At 32.7% G+C, this 18,251-nt stretch overlaps 3 protein-coding genes across 3 annotated transcripts; 2 read left to right on the forward strand and 1 right to left on the reverse strand.

The window, feature by feature from the left end:
• Nucleotides 1–3,655: 3,655 nt before the first annotated feature.
• HELRODRAFT_163705 (hypothetical protein) lies at nt 3,656–4,465 on the forward strand (the record flags this gene model as incomplete). Its single annotated transcript, XM_009027504.1, has 3 exons — nt 3,656–3,735; nt 4,113–4,249; nt 4,365–4,465. The coding sequence occupies 3 exons, from the start codon at nt 3,656–3,658 to the stop codon at nt 4,463–4,465; spliced, it is 318 nt and encodes a 105-aa protein (XP_009025752.1).
• A 173-nt stretch (nt 4,466–4,638) lies between these two features.
• HELRODRAFT_163706 (hypothetical protein) lies at nt 4,639–6,911 on the reverse strand (the record flags this gene model as incomplete). Its single annotated transcript, XM_009027505.1, has 4 exons — nt 4,639–4,939; nt 5,023–5,134; nt 5,307–6,018; nt 6,348–6,911. 4 exons carry the CDS (start codon nt 6,909–6,911, stop codon nt 4,639–4,641), a joined length of 1,689 nt encoding a protein of 562 aa, XP_009025753.1.
• A 636-nt stretch (nt 6,912–7,547) lies between these two features.
• Nucleotides 7,548–11,191, forward strand: HELRODRAFT_163707 (hypothetical protein; the record flags this gene model as incomplete). The annotated part of the gene is made up of 8 exons (XM_009027506.1): nt 7,548–7,559; nt 8,031–8,147; nt 8,309–8,713; nt 9,218–9,362; nt 9,583–9,747; nt 9,920–10,135; nt 10,302–10,355; nt 10,527–11,191. 8 exons carry the CDS (start codon nt 7,548–7,550, stop codon nt 11,189–11,191), a joined length of 1,779 nt encoding a protein of 592 aa, XP_009025754.1.
• Between the last annotated feature and the right edge of the window lie 7,060 nt (nt 11,192–18,251).

The following is an 18,251-nucleotide window of genomic DNA, read 5'->3' on the forward strand; positions in this document are numbered from 1 at the left end:
ATAGTTTTATGTAATAATAAACTTATTTAATCATTCATTCATTCATTCATTCATTCATTCATTCATTCATTCATTCATTCATTCATTCATTCATTCATTCATTCATTCATTCATTCATTACTCTTTTATACACACACATATACACCTATGTATGTGTGTGTTTCTATGTATTTGTATGTCTGTTTGTCTGTTTGTCTGTGCGCGCGCGCGCGTGTGTGTGTGTATATAATTTAATTTAAAATTATGATTCGTGTTTTTTTTGTGTGCGTACGTGTATATTATTTTCTTGTTCACTGCTACATATGTGTAACGTATATATTTAAAATAACGAAAGGAAGAGAGAGAGGGAGAGAAAGAGATAGAGGGAGAGAAAGAGAGAGATAAAAAACATTATTATATTATAGTTTGTAAAAAAAACTGTGGTTTTGTGGTTCTTGATTACTTAGTGGCTTCAAATTTTATTATATGTATATCATCATTCAAATTATTCATACCATTGTTGTTGTTATTATTATTATTATTATTCTTATTATTATTATTATTATTATTGTACAATATAGATATCAGAGGTAGGCGAACAGCGAGCTTAGTACAAAATTCAACTTGGCATATAAATTTTTTGTTGTTGTTGCATTTTTTACATTTTAATTCAAAATTTTTATTTGGCAGCCTGAATTTTAAAAAAGTTTAAGCGAAGGTTTTTGTACTTTCGTTATATACATATATACATTGGACAATTTCCAGAAAATTCTCGTGAGAAAAATTTAAATGACAAACTTTAAATTGGTTAATGCCAACAATTTGGTAGAATTCATACACTACTGTGTAAAATATGGTCTCCTAATATATATAAATAAATGAGGATTAATGAATGAATGAATGAAGAAAAGAATGAATGTATGAATATGTATGTATATATCTAAATTAGGATTATATGTTGTATTTTATTCTTATTTCTGACCATTTTTTTGCTGTCAATTGGAAAGATTAATTATATTATGATTTTTCTTTGTTCGATATTGTTATCATTTATCGTTTTTTAAATATTTGGTGATAGTCGTGAATGTGTGTCTGTGTGTGTGTGTTTTGTCTGTCTGGTGTGTGTGGTGTCTGTCTGTCGGTCTTTGCCTGTGATTATGTCTATGTGCTTATTATAAATGTTATGTTGTTTCTATTTAATTGTGCTATATACTGTTTTATATGGTAAATCTCATCTTCCTAATTATTACTTTATAGAGTTATTTACTCACGAACAATGATAATCAGCCCATCATCCAATTAGATCATTGCATTATTATGTTAGTATAATTTATTATATCGCTAGGTAATTGTGTCATTACTCTTTTTCTATTAATTTGTTTATTGATTTAATTTAATTTGTTCATTGTTTTTTAATTCTTATTTGTTATTTTTTTTCGAATTGTTATATAGAGAAGAACAGAGAAGTAAATAAAAAGTGAGAGAGAGAGAGAGAGAGAGACAGAGAGAGAATATGTCTCTATTATTATCACTTATTAAACTGGGATATATTTTTTTATGTGTGTCATTTTTCATTATGCTAAATTATTTATCTTAAAATTTAACCTAGAAAGCAACGTTTTTCCCTGTAGCGGTAGTTGTAGCAATGGGTGTAGTATTTGTAGCCAGTATTATTACTATACTGAGTAGTAGTAACAGTAGTAGCAGCATTATTTAACGTGATCAGTTGTTGTAGCAGTAGTTAGGAGCAATTGTAGTACTGTTGCAGTAGTAGTAGTAGTAGGAACAGTTGTAGTAGTAGCAGTAGTAGTAAAAGTTGTAGCAGCTACAATAAAAGTAGTAGCAGTGGTAGTAGTAGCGACAAGAACACTTTTTTTTTCAAGTTTGTTTTCCTGCAGATTATTATTATCATCGTTTGTTGTTATAAGCTGAGTAGTGTAACGTTACGTTATTATAGCAAAAGATTTTTTGACTTGTAATGTATAATGTATAATACATTGAAAAATTATTATTATTATATATATGTATATATTTATATTATAAATTTCCAAATCATGTTCTCATATTAATTTATAATTGTTAACAATCATTTATTTATCTATTTTTTAGCTCAATTCATTTAATTCCAAAATATTATAAAAACTCAAAACGTTTTCTTCCTGTTTTTTTTTTCAATTTTATGTTTCCTACGCCATTAACATCGATATATTTTGTGTTTTTTCTTCAATAATAATATTAATGTTTGTGTGTGTGTCTGTGTGTGTGTTTTGTTAAATTATTATTAGCTAGTAAAATGTTAAAGTGTAGTGTCAATTGTATTGTACAATGGCGTAAGTGATTGTACGTATATATCAATTTCAGTATTTCAATTTATTATTCGTTCTTATATGTTTCTTATTGATTACAGATTATTGATTTTTGTTTCGTTCATTTTCTCTTGATTTGGTTCTAATTAATTCCTATTTCGACCAATAAAATGAATGTTATATTAACATGTAAATCTAGATTTATTGTTAACGTTATCCATTATTGAAAAAATGAACTTGAAAATTTTTTTAGTTTTATGTGTCTTTATTTACATAACAAAACGCTAAATACATAGAATAGTTTTTTCCCAATTCACTAAATTATCATAAGACTAGAGGAGACGGATGTTTGCTGACATGTGATTGGTTATACACAGGTAGATTGTCCTTCGCTGACCATGTCCGTCACAACTGTATTTTAATTGCATGCTTTTGAGGCTCTGATTTTGAATGATTTGCATATTTGGTCCATGAAATAAGAGGAAAAGAATACAGAAGATATAAAATTAGTTAAAGTTTGTTGCGGAAATTCGCGAAAACCCAGCAAAAGAAAGATATTCATTGCCTTTTAGTTCATCAGCCTACAAAGCATTTTTGAAAAGTCAAGTGCATTGTTAAAAACCAACAACGGTATTATATTATGAATGATATCTGACATATGGCAAGCAATTTTAAGAAAAATAAAAATATCAACTCAGTAAAATGAAGTTTTAATAAGAAAATCTTAGTATAAACCAATAATAAGTATTCAAGATGCATAGAACCATAGAACGATGGCCAATTTATTAACAAAGAACTAAAATGCACTTGGGCTAAGCTCATGAATATTAATTAGTCTCCACATTCACGCACGCCACACAAAACGTGCGTGCCCTTAACTTTGCGATTCGCTCATATTATTGTCACGTCCCAGCGCTCAAATTTTCATTTTTACGTTTTTTATCGATCGTTTAGTATCCTTCGATATAGATTTTGTTAAATTGATAAATATATTTTTAAGATATTTTTTTTAATTCCGTAGAAAAGTTAGAGACGGCTATTTTGACGAACGGCGCACCGTCGTGGCATATGCGAGAAAATCCGGAAGGAAGAACCTAAATTAATGTTTTGGTGCTTAAATTTCATTTTAAGATTTATTTCAAACCTTTTCCTTCCTATGATAATAAATAAATTATTAATTTATTTATTGAGTTCTTTAAATTTCATAAATTCATATTGTTTCTCGTCTTAGATGTTGATATTAAAAAATTTTTCCACGCATCACATGTCTGGAATGATAATTTTATTTTCCAACCGTGCAGCGGGATTCTTCAACCATTGTTTTGTTGTTAACGATAAAAAAAAGCTGGAAAATCATGTCGAAAAGAAAAATGGACGGGGAAGACGACGAGAGATTCATCCTAGAAAATTTAGGGACAGTGAAGAAGACTAAGCCATTCGAGTACCAAAAGTTAGCAATCATCCATTGTTCCTCCTTTTTACTGCCCACCGACCACGTGTTTCGTTCATTTCTTTCTCCATTGCGCTTCGAATTTTGACCCTGAAACTAAATTTTTTTTACCAATAATTAAATTTTTAACATTACCAATTTATTCCAATCTTGTTTTTATTTTTTGCATTTTTTAATTTTTCTACATCTTTTTGTTAAATTTTTAGTTATTAAATTAAATTTTTTAATAATTGTTCTTTAAACTTTTTTTACATTTTTGCTTTACAGTTAACTTTAACAATTTCATCTTATTAATTATTAAATATAATAATAACCACTGAACTTTTTTATTTCAATAATAATGCATCATTAAGAATGATGGATGCATTTTTTTACAGCTGCCCTGATGTGGGCCTGGGGGATGATTACACTCAACCCCACGACGATGACAACGCAGTTTTTGGTTATGTCGTTAACAACGAGGAACCATTTATGATTAATCCTGACCAGGTTAAAATTGTTCCGTGTTGTGTAGGTGTGTGAAGTTAGCCAGGAATTTCACTACTAACTTCACTCACCTTTTTTGTGTCATTTGTTGATTTGTTACTTTTTATCTTATTTATAAAATTACTAGAAATCTTTGAAATTAGGTTATCTAGATTATTTTTATTTCAACATAAATTTTAGTAACCTGTTCGAGTATTACGTAACACGAAATAACGACTTTTTTGACCCCCTCCCCCCTTCGTAACACTTCTGTAACAAACAACTTACCCCCCCCTGTTACATAACAAAAAATATTTTTAATTTTTCGGTAATAAAAAACAAAATTATTTCAAATTTCTATTATTTTCAATAAATCATACATCAAATGTATTTATTTAGCGTTGTTTCTAAAATCAAAATCAGAATTGTTAAAAAATATCAACAATCTTCTTCCCATATACTTTCCAAATGAGTTTGAATAGATATTATTGGTACTTCATTATTTACAGGATTCTCATCTTCTGTTTCTTCAATACATTCAACATTTTCCCTATTCATCCATTCAACATCATCATCCAACTGCACCAACAACTCTTCATTCCGCTTTTTTATGATTTTCTTCGGCTTCTTCTTGGTATTGACAATACGATTGTGGATTGACTTTCGGTGAGATTTCAACATTTCCAGTGAAGCACAATACAATCCACAATCTATACAAACTCTCGTTGGTACTGTACTACTAACGGATGGGCAGTGAAAATCATAAGGGAGTGTACGGTTAGCAAATGCTTCATTTTGAAATAAGCTCATAAATTTACCTACGTTGACTTTGCGATTGAATGTATACTAGTGGCAAAGGTGCTGGCAAAAAACGTTGAGAAAAAAAGTTGAAAAATGGGCTCCGTGGCTCTGTACAGCATGTTCGATCCTGGCACTTCAAAATTTGCAAAAAGTATTGTGAAGAACAAATATGATTCATTTTCCATTTTTCATCAATGCATGCTGTATCTATTAAATCGATTTCGGGTCTTTCTGGGCAAAAGTATTTTGCAATGACTGGATGGTTGTCAATTACAACATTACCGAAGATGGTTGCTACGTTTCACCTGCATGTTCAAAGTTTAAAATTTCTAGCTTCTCATCAATTGTTTTACCATTAATATCAAGGTGGCTTCCGTAGAAATCATGCGGCAAAATTACCCCACTTAATTCTCTGCTTAAAGGTGCCATTCGACGTTCAACCTGATTAAATGCGCTGCGACCTGGCGCATTTTTAGCAATAAATATTGCATCTAAATTGTACTTTTTAAACTGTCTGATGGCGGATTGAATAGTGTGTGGATATCTAGGATTCTCATCTGGTCCTCCATCAACAAAAAAGATGAATATTGGCTTTGCATTTTGATCCATTGTTTTCGTTATAGTATCAAATTCAGGAAGTTTCATCAATCTCTCGAAGTCTCTTGCATGACTCATTGCATTTGAAGAAGAATGTTTTCCTGATCGAATTGAGATTAAAGTTGGACCAGAGTATGTTACAGCTTCTTTTGCACCATAACCTTTTTCAGATATTACAAGGCCGGCGTATACAGATGGTATTAACTTATGCCGATCGCCGATAACCCAATTGTGATCTGGAAGTCTTACACGATATTCCATATGCATAAGCATAGGTGCTTGCATTTTGGCTGCCGTGATGCCAATAGGTACTCGACATTTGTCATCTTGACTAATGACTGTCGTATTTGCCGGACCAAAAAATGAAGCAAGCTCGCAAAGATGATGAACCGTATCAGTAGCAAATTTAGTATCTGGATGCTGTCGATGGAGATCATTTGTAGCACGAATCAATTTCACTGGAACTGTGCTGACATGTCTTCTGTATTATAATTTTTTGGAAGGAGATGATAGTACACAGCTGTTCGTGATATTTTGAACCCCATATTCAATAGTTCCTTATGTAGTTCATCTAAAGTTTTAACGCATCTCAAAGTTTCCATTCGTCTTCGTTCGTCAGCCGAGCAGCCAAATTCAGCAATGTCTAATATCGATTTAAGCAAATCGGGCTGTTCACTCACTATTGACGGACGCCCAGGACTTTCTTAAGTTTTTAATTTCTTAGCAAGTTCAGGATTTTCTTCAATAACTTTTTGCAGTATTTCTTTCTTGTCAATACGAAATTTCTTCTGACGCTCTTGATTAGCTTTTTTTTTAATTATATCCTTTTCAATTTGTCGTTTACGCGCCTTCTTAGTGTCCATTTCTTCTTTCTGCTTAGCTGTGAGTATGCGCATATTGTTGCGTGCCACTAAGCCTACTAGATCTGTGTTAATAATATTCAGTTCTTCCGTGAGTTGCTTCTGAGCTGGACATTTGTCATTCGAAACAGTTAACTTTGAACAGCTTGCAGTTGATGGAACAGCAGAAAAAGTTGAAGAACAAGAATTTATTATTCCACAAGAGCTGTCATTTGACTTTAAATTGGAAGGAATGTTCTCGTCTTTTGACAAGAAAAAAGACGAAATTAATCGCTTCCTAGTAGTACCCTCTAGTTCAGCTTTCTTTGTGTTGTACAAGCGGACAAAATCAGGTGCAGTCTTGATTGAATTCCAGAAACTAACACAATCATGCTGAATTTTTTGTTTTTGACCGCTTGGATTAGCTTTTATAAATGCATTAAATAATTTTTTAAACATGTCATCTTTATCCATGCTAAAATGGTCAGTTAAAAAGTAAAATTAAAATTATCATGTAGAATAAAATTTCCAAAATAACAATTTCAGATAATTAAAACATAATTAAAGAAATTGTACTCACCCTAAATCTAGAAATACGACTTGAACTTTAAAAATTTAAAGAAATGTCAGCAAGAGAAACACAAACTTGAAAATTTCGGTCACCGTTAAACTACACTATACAATCTAAAGTTAACTTTTTAAACCTTTTATAACTCTTCTCTCGTTGGATCAAATTTGATTTTTAACTTGTCACAAGAAAAATTTTTCTTCCTATATTCTTTCATTCAATCATCATTTATTTGATTTTATTTCATTCAATCATCATTTATTATTTTTCGAAAATGCGCCTATCTATATAATTTTCGGTTGTTATAAGCGATAAAAGAAATGTGTATTATTATAAAAATATTTTTTCTATGTTGTTGTGAGTCACATTTACAGCAGGCAATTCGCTACGAGTGGTGTATTTTATATTTTTTTAAAAACTTAGTAAAACATGAGTAAAAATGACAATTTTAAAGAAATATGATAATTAACCATTTGTTAACATTATGTACAAATATTTTTGAATTTAGAGTAGAAGCAGAATTTTTTTTGATTTTTTTCCGTATGTACCACGCGGTCACGAAAATGCATTGTATTCGTCGTGTTTTTTTATCAGAATGTTCATAACTGCTAAGTTTCATGGATGAAAACGACAATTTTAAAGAAATATGATCATTAACCATTTATTAACATAGATTCTATAAAAACTACACTAACATTTGTGTTTTAGAATGAAAAATTAAATTTATTAATAATGAAAAATATAAAAATCAACATTTTTTTTGTGTTACGTAACAATTTTTGAACCCCCCGTAACACTCCGTAACAAAATCTTAGACCCCCCCTCCCCCCCGGAGCGTTACGTAATATTCGAACGGCTCCTTACTGAGATTTAGTTTTTTTTCAGCCAGCACATAAACTGAGATGCCTTTTTTTAGTAAATACCAAAAATTGAAATATAAATAGTCGAAGTGTTTTGTTATTGATAAAAAAATTTGGTTCATTTCATAATTATAATAAAATATAATTATAAAATTATTCTCCCAGGAATCATTATTCATAAAAGTTGAGACGCCAGATGACCTGAATAGTATCCACGATTTCCTCAACGTGTCGGCCAGTAAAGATGATGGGCAGTTTACGTTAGCAGCAGATGTTTTCAAAGTAATCATTTATGTCATGTTGATGTGTGTATATGTTTGTGCTGATAACATTTTTAATTAACAATAGATCTCTGCCATGTTTAATTATAATATTCAAAGTAATGTTTAAAATAAACTAATTTTCACATTTTGAAATTGAATTCGTCTTCAACTTTCAAACAGAAACACATAAACGGCTCAGCGTCTGAATACTCCTGCGACAACAACAACAACAGCTTGTACGAGGGATGCAACGAACATGAATTTGCATTGAACGGGCTGAAAAATCACGACGATCAAACTAATGGTCACACAAACGACAACGACGAGAATGTCAGTGACAACACAGGTAATGACGTTAGCAACATCAACAGTACAGACAGCATTATCATCAACGATGGTGATGACAACAATGAGGATGATGATGAAGACGAAAGCCTCGATCAATATTTTGAGCCCATTAATTTAAGAATTCAGCAGCTGGATCTATCGCAGCCTCTCTGGTATATCCGGGATCTTCTGGTTAGCGATGGTATAATCGACGGAAATGTCAAAAAAGTTGAATACTGGCTTCAAAACAATGATAAGGTATTATTATTATTTATTATTATTATTTATTATTATTATTTATTTCAAGAAATTTTTTTAACTACATTGTATAATATTAAATATCATGTATAGTTTATTATCGATGGTATTATGTATGTTATTGAGCTGTGTTAGTAATTATATATCCATTATCTTCTCCAAGCAGATAAGCATAATGGTAGTTTAGCTATTATTGCTGTTTAGATTATTTCCAAGTAGTGCTGTTTCATATGCTTGAAATAAATCTTCCTTAGGAGTACTGCAAATAGGATGATTAATTAACAAGAGTAATTGATGCTATTATTATTAATGATACCAAGTAAACATTGACAACTTAGATTTGTTTTTAATCAAAGTAACAAAATGTAAGCTAGAACAAATTCACTAAGTTGAGAATAAAATCTAAAAAGATTAATCTTTTTATTTAGAAATGTTACAGATGAGATTAAAAAATAATAATGAATGAATTGGAACAATACAATATACTCTTAAATACGACCGCAGTTGGATGAATCGAAGAGTTTGAAATGGTGCTGCGTTGAGATGGAGGGGGAGAACATACAGGTGAACATTGATGTGCGAGCCAGACTAGATAATAAGAAAATAAGAATAAACATATCAGACATACTGGTGCCTTGTGATGAAACATGTTAGTTGTTCTTATGATTTAGTTGTTTGGCTGGCTAACTGGTTGGTTGGCTGGCTTGGTCATTTGGCTGTTTGGTCATAAGTCAAATCTTGATATATGGTAGGCTTAATTGTATTTTCAAAAAGATTTTTAACTTACATATGTTTATATAGTTCAAATTTATGGATTTAACCGCTGTGATTTACATTAGTCTAATACATTTTGAATTTTGATCATGTAGCTACAGATCAGGTGACAACAACAATAAAACCTAAACGACAACGAACTGTGAAGACAAAACCTCCACCATCTGTCAGCAATCAAGCCTTACAGTCTAGACAATTTCCTAACTGGTCAGCCGATCCAGTGTTCAAGACCATCCAAGTGGCCAATAACATTCCGACACGTATGTTTCTTTTTTGTTCTGGAGACTGTATCGATAATTACAGAAATTTATGTTATGGTGGTTTAACATAGATTTGACAAAGCATGCTAAATAGTTTGCTGGTTGAGCTTATATACATAAACCAAGTTGTGCTCATGGCTGCTGTTGTATGTCTCTCTACGTATTATTGCAGGCCTGGAGGATTGGACGTGCGACCACGTGAGGTTGTGGTTACGGTGGGCCTCATCTCACTTTCCCTTTGACTTCGACCCCCACTCAGATGATATCAATGTGACAGGCGTCGAGGTTTGTCAGTGGCAGCTGAAGGACGCCCAAGTTCTAGCACCAAGAGATGTCAATAATTTGTTCTGGACGCATATTCAGCTGCTTAAGAAGTTGCACATTGCTAGTATGTTCTTCAACTTTTTTCTCTCTATTGATTTTTCAAGTTTTTTCTTCAAGTTAACAAATTTCAATTTTTATTTATTGTTCAATTGTAGCTGCAATATTTTGATGGTGTTATTTGTTTTGCATTTGAACTTTTCTACATTGTCCATCTTGTTAACTCTCTTCAGCTCTCAATGATGTCCAGGTCAACCCAGCAATGAACAACCCTAGTAAAGGCAGAGGTCAGTCATTTCTATGTTTCACTTTTGTTTTATTTATTTTCTCAACTGAAGTTTTCATAACTAATAAAAGATGTTTACTGATTTTGGCCGCATAGGTATCAAGAGTGCTGTTGATTTTTAATTTCTGTAACATTCAAATGAACAATCTTCTTACTCCATGTACATGAACAGGGTTGAATGGCCAGGTGCAACTCTGGCAGTTTCTACTTGAAATCCTCATCGACCAATCACACCGCCACATGGTTGAATGGGTCGGTCGAGATGGAGAGTTCCATCTGATTAACCCGGAGGGCGTGGCTCAGTTGTGGGGCTGCAAGAAGAACAGAACGGGCATGACGTACGAGAAGATGTCCCGAGCTATGCGGTACTACTACGACGGAGACATCATCCACAAAGTTCCCAGCAAGCGATTCCATTACAAATTTGTCTGTGATTTGCGATCAAAAGTCGGTTTCTCAGTTTCAGAGATCCAGGACTTGGTGAACAGTCCTACTGCAGCCATAGAAAGTCCAGATTGCGTCAACTCTGACCGCATGAAACTTCAAAGTCTTCTTGAGACGTTGAGGTCCCCTGCATGCCTACGTCGGGCCGTCCCCATAAACACTCCCATGATCAACAACGGCAACTACACAAATGGCACGACAGCAGCCTCAACTACCTTGTCTAATGACATCAGTAACAGTTCAACTTTTAACAACAAAAATTTTAGGATCGTGGTAGCCACAACTGAACAACTGCAGACAATCAGCCCAGACTTGTGGCTCAACTTAACAACGCAACAACAACAACAGATCGTCGAGTGTGTGTCGCACGAGCAAGATGTAGTCTCTAATTAATTTTAATTAGTTAATTAATTAATTAATCAAATATTTGATTGATTGATTGGTTATTTAATTGGTTAATTATTACACTTTTGAAAGCGTTGCATTAAATCTATGCCTCTCTATTTATCTATTTAGTGACTGGTTTTTTATTTGGCTTGAGATAATAAAGAGATTGTTGTTTGGTTAATTCGTTTGTCGTCCTTGTATAGTTGTTTAAACTGCTATTTGAATGAGTTAGTTTATGAGTGGATGAGCGTGTGAATTGAATGAGCAATCATCATGCTACTAAGTGAATGTTTAAAGGATTAAGTGAAAGTATGAAGGAAAGGAATGGATGGATAAATGAGAGAATGAGCTGGTTTTATGAGCAGTTGGCTCGTTTTGCATTTGGGTAGAGTTTTGTATCATGATATAAATGAATTTAATGATAATGCCTTGTTCCTGGCTATTATTATTTATTATTATTATTATTAATCATTTTTCTGTATTTTATCGATGTGATTATGTTCCTATCTTCCTCTCTCTCTCTTCCTCTCTCTCTCTTCCTCTCTCTCTCTCTCTTCCTCTCTCTCTCTCTTCCTCTCTCTCTCTTCCTCTCTCTCTCTCTCTCTCTCTCTCTCTCTCTCTCTCTCTCTCTCTCTCTCTCTCTCTCTCTCTGAGCTGTTCATAGTTAATTTTTGTTTCACATGTTTGTTTACAAATGTAATATTTTTACTCATTTAGTGGTGCATTCGTTTATTCATTCATTACAAGTTACGTTCTTTCATTCATTCATTCGTTTAATCAATATTGCATTCTTTCATTTATCCTTTTAATAACGCATTCTTTTTTTCCAGTCACTCATTCATTCATTCACTCGTTGACCTGTTAAAAATTAAATTTATTTTCAATGTTTTCTATCTAGTTTCGGTAATAAATGATTGATCGATTGATTGATTGATTGATTGATTGATTGATCGATTGATTGATCGATTGATTGATCGATTGATTGATCGGTTGATTGATCGGTTGATTGATCGGTTGATTGATTGATTGGTCATTGGACTTTTGAAATCGTTATTTTCTTTTGCAAATTCATAATTTAATAAAATTTAAAGTTTATTCTAGATTTAGTATATATTTTTTTCCCTTGTTCTACCTATATTCTGTATCGTGGGTGTGTGTCTGTCTGTTTATCTGTGTGTGTTGTGTTATATTTTGCCTCTCTATGTGTATTTATTTATAGTGATTGTGGTTCTGCTACTGACTAGAATGTTTAGCTATTTTTTTTTCTCAGTTGGTTAGTTTTTTTATGGTGTTTGTTGGTATGGTGTTAACGAATTTTTCATTATAAAAAAATGGTACGAGTGTATGATGATGATGAAATAAATGATGATGATGATAGCGTCATATGCGATGAGGTGATGATGGAATAAATGTTGATGATGTTTCTCGGTGATGTAATAAGATCATTAAATTGCTACGTGCCCCATCAGTTTTTTCAAGGATTGTAAATGATTCATAGCGACTCTATGTGTATAGTTATTGGGCTCGCATGACAGCATATATGAACAGAACGATACACCTGACGATTGTGGTGATAAGAGTGATGCAATAGTTTGTGATTGCTATGATGATGATGATGAGGAGGATGGTTTTCAACGTCAATTTTCATAAGTGATCTTTTATCAAGTGCCTTACAACAATCGCTTCTTTATAACGATATGCGTACGATATGTTAGTGTATATACGTGTACGTTTCATAATGTATGTGTTCTATGTTTGATGGTTACAAATATGTATAATTAAATGTGCTAAATACCTTTTATGTGTCCTTAAGAATGTGTTTTCTATATATGTGTCTATGCGTTTATGTAGGTATATTGTCTCACCTTCTGTCGCATATACATTTAGATTCTTCGATGTTGTACGCATGTACGTTCAAGCTGTCCTGTTTCCTATATCTTCTTGGCTATTTTGGCTTATGATGATCCGTTCGTTGATTGCTCGTTTATGAATAAAATTAAAAAAGCTAGACAATTGTATGTTTGTTTATTTGGTAGGAGTCTAGGTAAAAAATTATGCGCTTCGAAATTAGCTCGATGTTGAGCACTCGCTCAAGTGCTTGTTCTGGTTTCCGTGGTAACGCATCACTTGCTGTTTGAAATGTCTGAAGATTTGTACGAAGCAAGAAATTCTGAAAAGTTAAAAAATTGTGAAAATAATTTGAAGTTAATTTATGATGAGGTGAGAGAGTTTGTAGAGAGAAACGTTGTCGCCAATGACTTCAATGATGACGGAGGAGGAGGTGATTGTGGACCGTCTCTTCGTTCTTGGATCAAGTCTGATTTTTAAAGTTTCAAACATCTTGTTCATGATATCATTGACACAATTTTGCGATCATAAGCTCGTTTTATTGATTTTAAAAAACTAGTTCTACCTATTTATTACTTAAGAAACGTCTCTCTCCCGATTGATTTCGCTTATTTCTCAATTGAAAGAGATTACCTCTTCAAAAAGATCTTCGAGGTAGGCGCCAAATTTTTCTAATTTGAAGGTTCAAATAGCAAAAACCTGGAGTACGATCTTTAGCTGATTCATTTATCTTTATTAATTAACATCTTCAAACAAGGGCCACCATCGTTTGGGGGTTTTTCATGACTTAGGCGATGACGTCATGGATGAAATTAATTCCATCCTCCACTCGGATTATGACGCAGACGGTCTGCCATTGCTCATGCTTGAAGTATATATGCATTTTGTAAATGTTTATAACTTTTTAATTGTAAGTTTATTTAAACGTTTAATCAAGGTTTATTAATTTGTTTATCAAGTTTTTCGTCATTTTTGGATTAATCCAAATGTTTGTCGTATCGTCATCGCGTGAATCATCCAACACAGCACTACACGCTAAGGTATAACGAAGTTCGTAATATCGAGTGTCTCCTACTAAACGAATGGAATGAAAGGACAAAAGTCAAGATGTCAACCCCTGGAAATGTTGGAAGGATGAATGAAATGTTTAAAAATAAATTGAGGTTTTTATTTGTCTTGGACATACATAGATGTCTCGGTGTAGTAACATCTATGGTCTTGGAGTACGCTTTTACACATATTTTTGCATATTTGTAATAATTTGCATACTAATTTGCATACTAATTTGCGTACTAATTTTCATAAGTGTTTGTGTATATGGTCGGTGTTCACGTTTAAAATGAAAGATGAATTACGTAAAATAAATGAATAAGAAAATTAAAAACAAATGTTGGATTGATGACCGAATGAGTGAACAAACGAACGAACGAACGAACGAATGAACGAATGAATGAATGAACGAATGAATGGAAATATAATAATATGAATGAAGGAAATGAACAGGTGATCAAGAGCAATACAAAACTTGCATAACAAAATCATCCACACGACAGAAAACTGAGTATGAGACGAGTGAAATTGAAAGAAAAAATGGAAAGATTGAGTATATCACGTGAGTCTCTGCTGACCAAAGATAGTCATAATCTGTTGAACGCCCTCCAGCTCGATGATCTGATTGGCTACCTTCACTATCTCACCCGCCATCTTGTTGTTAACAAATATTTGGAACAGTTTTTAAAGGTGTTCCTGTGTGTATGTTTTGTTTTTGGTACAGTTTTAAAAATCGCCACCATCATCATTATCAGGTAGTCGAATGGTTACCAACGAGCTGGAGGATAGATGATATGCTGCTGGAGACGAAGAAGAAGATGATGAAGTTCAAAAGGTCATCATCATCAACACCGCCACCCGATGACGATGATGAGGATACTAATGGCGAAAAGAATGATGACGATGATGAGGATAATAATGCCGGTCTTATTTGTGATAAGCGTGAGAATGATAGAAATAATTGCGGCGAATGTGATAACAATTTTTCAGGTTGGTGTTATCAATTTGATAATTTTCGAGCACCAAATCTTTCTATTACTACTATTTCTGCTGCTGCTACTATAACTACTTTTACTACTACTATTACTATTACTGCTGCTGTTGTTACTATTACTACTGCTGCTGTTACTAATACCGCTACTACAAATGCTGCTATTACTGCTGCTGCTGCTGCTACTCTTACTGCTACTTCTACTCATTAATTATTGTCATCAGACGTCATTATTAATTCAGGGCCTCCTTTGTTAATTGAAAAAATGAACAGCAATAGTAGAAATAACAATAACAACAGCAATAATAATAATAATAACAATAATAATAATAATTACATCGACTCTTCTGCGGGTTCCTGGAATGACGTTAACTTGAAGATTCTTGCCGATAGATACGACTGTTTGTCGCGTCATTTTAAATTGAGTAATGTAAGTTATATTGTTGTTATTATTGTTATTGTTGTTATAATAATAATAATAATTATTATTATAATTATATTATTATAATAATAATAATAATTATTATTATTAATGGTTTTGTTGTTGTTGTTGTTGATGATGATGGTGGTGATAACGACGATGATGATGATGATAACGATGATGATGATGATGCTTACAACGAGATGGCGATGACGATAGTGATAATATCAACATCTTAATCAGATGAGTCCAACTGATGTAATGAAACAAGTGAAGGTAATGATGAACGGACAAAACGATATCCTATATCCCAGAAATGACGTACGTACACACACACACACACACACACATTCACGCACGCAAACACACACGCACATACACACATTCACGCAAACACACATATTCACTCATAAACATGCATATACATTCAACACACGTGTAAATCCCAAAATATTTACACACCTACATCGATTTAACGACATAAAGGATGACTGAATGGATTGGTGGATAGAGAGAAGAAGAGACGAGTAAATGAATGAATGAATGAATGAATGAACGAACGAACGAACGAATGAATGAATGAATGAATGAATGAATGAATGAATGAATGAATGAATGAATGAAAATTAATTAATTCATTCATTAATTTAACCATTAATTAATTAATTAATTAATGGTTAAATTAAAGAATTAATAAATGTATGAATAAATGAGTAAATAAGTACGTGAATGAATGAATGGACCGACAGATGAAACATAACAAACATTTTCAGAGCACTTCCCAGGTTAAAAATTGGAACGCTGATGTGTCCAACTTTGAAACTGGACTGAAAATAATAGGTCACGAAGAACTAGGTCACACAATTTGGATGACCCATTTAAGGAATGTAAACAATGTTGACCCACTTTTGAACTCAATGGCGGGTTTTTTGAAGATACCAAATGTGGATTTTGTACTGGAAACATTAAAAAAGTTTTCCTTGGTTGGTAATAGTAAGAAAAAAGTAACAAGCTTTAAGTCATACATAGCAACCAATTACGGCAAAGCAGGTCAAAGGTCAAGTCAAAATGATTTAAATAAGGTTTACCTGGATTTTATGCAAATCTATCGTAGTTACGATGCTAGGAAGGAGAAATCTGCTATTGATGAGTTAGTTGAATGATTGGTTGGTTGGTTAGCTGAATGAATGAATGAATGAATGAATGAATAAATGATTGAATGAATGAATGATTGAACGAACGAACGAACGAACGAATGAATAAACGAACGAATGAATGAATGAACGAATGAATGAACGAACGAATGAATGAATTAATGAATGAATAAATCGTTATTTTGTTGATTGATATAAAAATTAATCGATTGTTCACTTCGTTGAATATTAAACCATTAGTTTTTAACTGGTTCGTAAAATATTTGATGAATTTCATTGGCCTATTTAAATTCTCTTGCCTTTACACTAGCCAATCAGCTTCTAATAACCCAGATATTCCTTCATCAATCCGTGTCCAATCAACGGTTGCAGAAGAATTTGACCCAAATAAATTATTAGGTCAGGACTTTTTTAAACTTTTTTTACTTATTAATAAATGGTAACTTTTTGAATGGATGTGTTCGCTTATTTGTTTTTTCATCCATTCATTCATCTAACTAATCCTTCATTCATTCATTCATTCATTCATTCGCTTAAAGGATTGAAAGCGGACGCTACGACTGATCAAGATGATAACAACGACAAATATCACATGTACATCGCCATGCGGCATGTCTTCATAAGAAAGTTACAAATTAAAGTTGGTTGGTTGGCTGGTCGTCTGTTTGGTTGACTGGTTGGCTGGTTGGTTGGTTGGTTGGTTGGCTGGCTGGCTGGCTGGTTGGTTGGTTGGTTGGTTGGCTGGTTAGTTGGTTGGTTGGTTGGTTGGTTGGTTGGCTGGTTAGTTGATTGATTGATTGATCGTATACTCGACCAACAAATTTCTCAACCAACCAGCCAACAAATCAACCGCTTGAAAAATCGATTATTGAATAAGTTAATCAGTCAACCATTCATAAAAAGGTCCATATATTCAATCATCTTACTGATTAACCTGTCAATCGACCAATCAACCAACCGGCCAACCAACCAATCAAACAAACAACCAACCAATCAAACAGTGCCTAAACATTCTAAACTATTTTGCATCAATACGAGCCGCCATTTTCAAAGATCACGTGGTTTTAAAGAGTAGAAAAGAGGATGACGACAACGACGATGATTTATTCTTTGTTAAGAGGTTCAAATGATGATGATGACGTGACGTGACGATGATTAAAAATAATTTAACGAATATTTTCAATGATATCACATTTAGGCTGAAGCTTAACAAAGAAATAACAGGAACGAAGTTGAAAAATGATGATGATGATAATAATAATAATAACAACAATAATGATAATAATAATAATAATAATAACAATAATAACAATTTAAATTTTGATGAATACGGCACTGAAATAATTTATGATAAAGCCTTCATTGATATGAGGTTATGAGGTTTATTATAATTATTGTTGTTGTTTGTTATTATTATCATTATTGATAACGATGATGATGATGCTGATGGTAATGATGTTTTTGATAAGGATGGATGACTTCATCGTCATAATCATCATCGTTTTTTCATGATCATGATCATCATCGTCATTACCATCATTATCATAACAGATCTCTAGAACGCGACCTCTTACTCATTGGAAGCCATTTTTTATCATCATC

The sequence above is a fragment of the Helobdella robusta genome, assembly GCF_000326865.2.
Source record: "Helobdella robusta unplaced genomic scaffold HELROscaffold_5, whole genome shotgun sequence".
NCBI classification, from domain to species: domain Eukaryota; kingdom Metazoa; phylum Annelida; class Clitellata; order Rhynchobdellida; family Glossiphoniidae; genus Helobdella; species Helobdella robusta.